This window comes from Thermobia domestica, chromosome 9, assembly GCF_964235325.1.
Source record: "Thermobia domestica chromosome 9, izTheDome1.hap1.1, whole genome shotgun sequence".
In the NCBI taxonomy this organism is placed as follows: Eukaryota; Metazoa; Arthropoda; class Insecta; order Zygentoma; family Lepismatidae; genus Thermobia; species Thermobia domestica.
The window spans coordinates 14061322-14067321 of record NC_137462.1 but is presented as its reverse complement, the minus strand read 5'-3'; the positions used below and the strand labels follow the sequence as shown (position 1 = coordinate 14067321).

The 6000-nt window shown below is 36.3% G+C and overlaps 1 protein-coding gene across 4 annotated transcripts in view; it reads right to left on the bottom strand.

Annotated features, from left to right (window-relative positions):
- Nucleotides 1–4851: 4851 nt before the first annotated feature.
- The window catches only part of LOC145694428 (uncharacterized), a 56081-nt gene continuing 54932 nt past the window's right edge, over nucleotides 4852–6000 (bottom strand). For all 4 annotated transcript variants that reach the window (XR_014133008.1, XM_081770635.1, XM_081770636.1 and 1 more), the window contains exon 2: nucleotides 4852–5066. Coding sequence is in view for 1 of the 4 variants with exons in the window: in XM_081770636.1 (XP_081626762.1) it covers nucleotides 5036–5066 (31 nt within the window). In the remaining 3 variants the exon portion in view is untranslated. The remainder of the gene's footprint in view (nucleotides 5067–6000) is intronic.

The following is a 6000-nucleotide window of genomic DNA, read 5'->3' as shown; positions in this document are numbered from 1 at the left end:
TTTGATTTCAATCCACCGATGCGTCAATATTGTTTGAAGTATTTTGCTTAGTATAGTGTCATTCCAGTTTGACTTTCCACAGTTCAAATTCATAAATGTGTGGCTATGTATAATACGGTTAAGTATTTTGGTAGAAATGCGTGTACACTTCCTAAATTCATTGGTAAAGGTATCCTTGACTAAACGGCTGGCAATAAACGTATGAATATTTGTAAGAATGTGGTTTACAAACCGCTTAATTCTGAAATAAGCTACAATCGAGAAATGATACGAAATCTCACCGTCTACAAGGTGTCCAGGCACGTAGCCAAGGGGGGGGTCTGGGGGGTCCGGACCTTCCCCCCCTTCGAGACCAGAAATGAAAAAATTAAGGAAGGATAAAACAAAATGAAATGACAAAAAGAAGGATCAGCGTTAAAAATTAAAAAGGAAACTACAGGAAGCTTTTACTTACTCTTTCTTATGAGGAGATTTGTATTACTTGCAATATGGTGGCGAGGTAAGCGGGTATTCTGGAAGAGTCAGGGAATTTGAAATTTCAAGAAAAGTTATGGAATTCTCAGAATTCCTGCTACTAGTCAGGGAGATTTCAAGCTTTCGAAAGCATAAGCTTCTAACAGCGTGGACATTTTTAATCATAACTTTTCGTCATCGCATCCTTGCAGTATCAAATATGTTATTTCAAGGACAATTTTCTGTTGCTCCTTTAACCTGTCATTTCGAACCGACAGTAGTTGACGGAATAATAAAAACAAAAAAACAAATATGTTGAAAGAAAGTTCTGTTAGCATTTGATTCAACAGAGAAAGGAACGTATATATTGTAAAACTAGTTGAATATACACATGCTTCGCACAGGGGCTGTATTTGGAAGTCAACGCCTGTGGGAGTTTCACCATTGATGTCAGGGACCGCGAAAACTATGGATTTAATATTAATATCGGTCATTTTGGGCTATTTTTACATGTCCCGGTATCCACCCCCCGCTGACTCCCGGCCCGCATGCTTGCAAGTCATCGCTAATCTAAGTGTCACCATTGATTTCAGCGACCGCGAAAATATGGATTCGACACTAATAGCTCAAGTGGTAGAGCGTTGGCTTCGCATTCGGGAGGTCGTGGCTTCGAATCCCGCTGCCTACCATCCTGACTGAGGTTTTCCTGGGTTTCCCTCAGTCCTACCAGGCAAATGTCGGGATGGCACCTACTAAACAGACTCTGGCCGATACCTTCCAAATCCTTTCCATTGTTAATGTTGTCGGATATCCAATGTAAAATGGCCTCTGAGCTGTATCTGGCGATTGTTAAATAAATAAATATCGGTCATTTTCTACTACTTTTACATATCTCGGTAAACGCCCCCCTTGAGACTCCCCTGGTTCGAATTTCGACAAAAACATTTCACTCTGGTCTGGAGCCTGGACCAAGGTATTCGTGACTAAAATTTGGTAACTCTCGTTCAATTTGTCTGGTTCCCAAGCCGGTTCCCGTAAACGACCCCCTGAGACCCCACTGTTTCGAAATTTGAAAAAAAAAACGCTTCGTCTTGATCTGGGGCCTGGGCCAAGGTACCCCTGACCAAAATTTGGTAACTCTCGGTCCACTCGTCTGGTCCCCAGGCCGCACACAGACAGACAAACACACAAACAAACTCTTTATTTTATTTATATTAGAAGATAGTTTACAAGACAGTATTCAGTATGTACTTTTTATAATAATTGAGGTCATAACGAAAGGAAAAATGTTATATTTGAACAAACAGGAGAAGGACGTAAATATTGCAAAATCTTTCTCAATACTTTTTTTTATCATTATTATGCTCGAAATTTCTTCATAGTTTGTTATTAAAATACTTGCCAACATATCCTCATTTTATTGTCCTAACAAACCAATATATGCTGATAGTAAAGTAGTTTAGATTGATCGAGCTCCTGGGCCTTCACAATTTCATGTCAATCCCCCCCCATTACGAAATCCTGGCTAAACGAACCAATATATGTTACAGTAAAATAGTTTAGAGTGATCGAGCACCTTTCGTGATGACCACAGTATTTCATGTCACGGACCCCCCCCCTTCACGAAATCCTGGCTACGTGCCTGAGGTGTCCAATATACAATGCAACCCGGAGTTTAGGATAGTAGAACTTTTGAACCGGAAGCGGTACACAAATAATGGTTATACCAAAATGAAGCCTTGTTCATGCATATATTTTTAAACTAGGAAGCAATGATTGAAGTATATTAGGAACCACACAGTGTTGTCAGATGTAACCGAAGGTGTAAATCTTTTTTTTTTTTTTTTTTTTTTTTTTTTTTTTTTTTTTTTTTTTTTTTTGCAAAACATGTAAATTGACTCATAACTCGTACGTATGGATGTTCTGTCATTAATTTTCAGTTTGTATAGTTGAAGAAGCTTAGAAACTGTGGAATGGAAAAAAGAATGTTTCATTTCCACTGATAACTAATCGGATGAGGCCTCTGTAAGGGTTATTAGGGAAAACGTGGTTTACATAAATTAACATTCTGAATTTGCAACAAAGGTGACGTTTCAGTGCATCAAAGGTGTGTTAAGGATCTGTCTACATTACACAATTCCTGAAAACAATGAAAAAGAAAGTTTGAAATTATCATGATAAAACTTTTGCTTACATGCACTCGGCAACATTCCTATTCATCACGAACTGAATTGTCAGTTACCCGGCAGATTCTGGAAGTGTCCCCGCTTTGATTCAACGAATAGCAGTGTTGCCGGGTGCATGTAAGTAAAATTTTTATCATGATAATTTCAAACTTTCTTTTTCATTGTTTTCAGGAATTGCATAATGTATACAGATCCTTAACACACCTTTTGATACACTGAAACATTAGCACTGTTCCCAATTCAGAATGTTAATTTATGGAAACCATGTTTTCCTTAGTAACCCCTTACAGAGGCCTCATCCGATTAGTTATCGGTGGAAATGAAAAATTATTTTTTCCATTCCATAGTTTCTAAGCTTCTCCAACTATACAAACTGAAAACTAACAACAGAACATCAATACGTATGAGTTATGAGTCAATTTACGTGACTTGTAAAAAAAAAATTGATTTATACCTTCGGTTACATCTGGCAACAGTATATGGTTCCTAGTGTACTTCAATCGTTGCTTCCTAGTTTAAAAATATATGCATGAAAAAGGCTTCATTTTCGTATAACCATTATTTGTGTACAGCTTCCCGTTCAAAAGTTCTACTATCCCAAACTCCGGGTTGCATTGTATATTGGACACCCTGTATAATATGCTTCGGAGGGGCGACGTGAATAGTAAGCAAGGGGGTGCACGCTATTGACAGAAATAAAGTACAATCCTAATTACAAATATTACGAACGTAGTACCAGAGGCGTTAAAATAAATACAGTACAAATACAAGTAATCGTTAAGTAAAAACCGTGGTTCTATTAGAAACAAAGCTGTCGAAAAATAATATTACAGTACAGTGGCATTAGATCATTGAAGGTTTGATGGAAATACGAATAAATTAGGGAGAATCTTTATTTAAAATTTGAGACTTGAATGTTGCAATTGAAGTCACAATAGAGGTCAGGCTAACAAGTGGTAAAGGGAGGGGGTTGTGAAGTATACAGGATTCGCGAAGCGTGACCGCCAGTTAATATAGGCGGCCTTAGACTTTGCGGTGTATAGGGCAAGTGAACCCCACAGGGCCTTTCGCTGGATACATGACACAATATCAAAAATAAAATTCACCTGCGAAAAAAATATCGCCTAGCGAATGTAGAATTATTCTCGATTTAACTAATGTCTTTATTTACAATTGTGAGAATGCTTTCTTCTTAGTGTTTACTGTAACAATGTAACAGTTACCTTGTCCACAGATTTCCGGGCCGTTTGAGACTCCCCTTGAAATACGCATCTGTACTGAATACCTGTAGTGTTAAAACAGGGTGAGCAGATGGAATATTTTTAAAAATTATTATACCCTTTTCGAAGTTCAAATATTCTATGTTCTTTTTTTATCACTAAAATTATTGCATCATAGTACTCTTTTCTTGAATTTCATAAAAATGATTTGACATAAAACCATTTAAAACTCAAAAGTGATTAGGCCTATTATTAATCACACTTAGTGATAACCAGTGGCGTATTTAAGGAGGGGCTTTCGGGCTGAAGCTCCCGAAATTTTATTTACTCCTTTACAGGGTGTCTACTAAAATTCCACAATGAAATTTCGTGACTTTTTCGTCACCTTTTCTTTACCAAATCATAAAATTTCCTAACATTTTCAAGAGCGAATTTGGGTGCAAATTAGGCCGAATTTTCATCTATTCGATACAAACGTACTTTGCTTGCGATTTTAAAGCCGACCATAGACATTTTTGGTATTGAATTCTGATGTTTTATAGAACAAAATTTTCCAATCTGTACTTACATTTGCACAGTTAAAAAATTCGTGACCCAAAAGCTAAATTTCGTGACTTTTTCGTGACTTTCATGACCGTTTTCTGATTTCGTGACTTTTTCGTGACATTCGTGACTTTCGTGACCGATAGACACCCTGCTTTAAAGTAAATGAAATATCATGCAGAATTTTCACATTTGTCGGAATAAAGTTAGCAAAGCCCCTCTCCCCTTTCCCGTAACAAAATCGTAAACACGCCAGTGGTGATAACAATAAATGAATTCATGCACTCAGATAAGGAAGTAACAAACTCGAACGTTTTTCTCTCTAATTTAACAGGCAACTATAGTTTGAAGATATCAGTATTTCCATTTTCCTGTTGATTTACATCAACATACATTCTTTGTCGTCAAAATATTTATGGTTCCTCTTGATAAAATAAAACACAGTCATGGATATTAGGGAAAAAATGTATTAACATATCAAATACTGGTACACTTAAAATACATATTCGTATGAATTCAATTATATCACAATTGATACTTGGTTATCAATACAGGAAAAGAAATGTATTTGCTTTTCAATCTTCTGCGCTAACAGTTTAATCCTATTTCCTGATAAAAAGTTGCTGTTGGGTATTACTTTGGTGGTAACATCTTCATGTCAGCCCTGCAAAGAAACAAAGAGATTGTGTGAGGTTTTGTTGCTTGCACTTGTACATAATATTTCGAAAGGTTACACGGTTAAATTTATATACAGTATATAACAAACTGCAAGTTACCAAAAAACTTCATTAAAATAAAATCCAAATAACACGTTCGTACTAAAATAAACTGTGATGTTTTTGTAATTTTACTACCAATCAGTGTTGCTTTAGTATTAGAAGCATTTTCGTTACGATAACGAAAGGATTATCGTTATCAATTGACTAGTTTACAATAGAATCAGCAATAATATACGTGATGTTTTAACAGCAGAAATAGGCATAAGAGGAGTCATCGTGATAGAAATTTGTCATTCAAAACTTCGGGATGAGAATTTACCGTATATTTAGGGATGCGCACGAGACAAGATTTGGGGCTGTCTCGTCTCGAAAATGTGCTGTAAAAATAATGTCTCGACTCGAAAAATGTATTCTCTATTGGAAGAGCTGTGTCTCGACTCGAATTTTGTCAGAAAAATTCTGTCTCGACTCGTCTCGTGCGCATCCCTACGTATATTGTAAACTGCACTGTCAACTATTTGACGAAGGGTTATACTGTATCTGAAAATCTCACTTTTTCAGACATAAATAAATAAATAATAATTACGTAGGCAGGAAGGCAGTTGAATACGTAATAATTCGTCACCTATTCCAGATAATAATTATGTGGAATTATTGATCAATTATTGCATATTTAACTTCTTCCTCCTCTGTGGAATTATATTTCGTTCTTTATGTCTGAAAAAGTGAGATTTTGAGATACGACCCTTCGTCAAATAGTTGACGTCTCAAAAGTACCATCAAAAACTAGCGGTGAGGCCTACATACGAAGATGATCTTAAAAACTTTATACATGAAGTACCAATAAAATGGTATTTGTGAGTGTAAGTAAATCCTTAG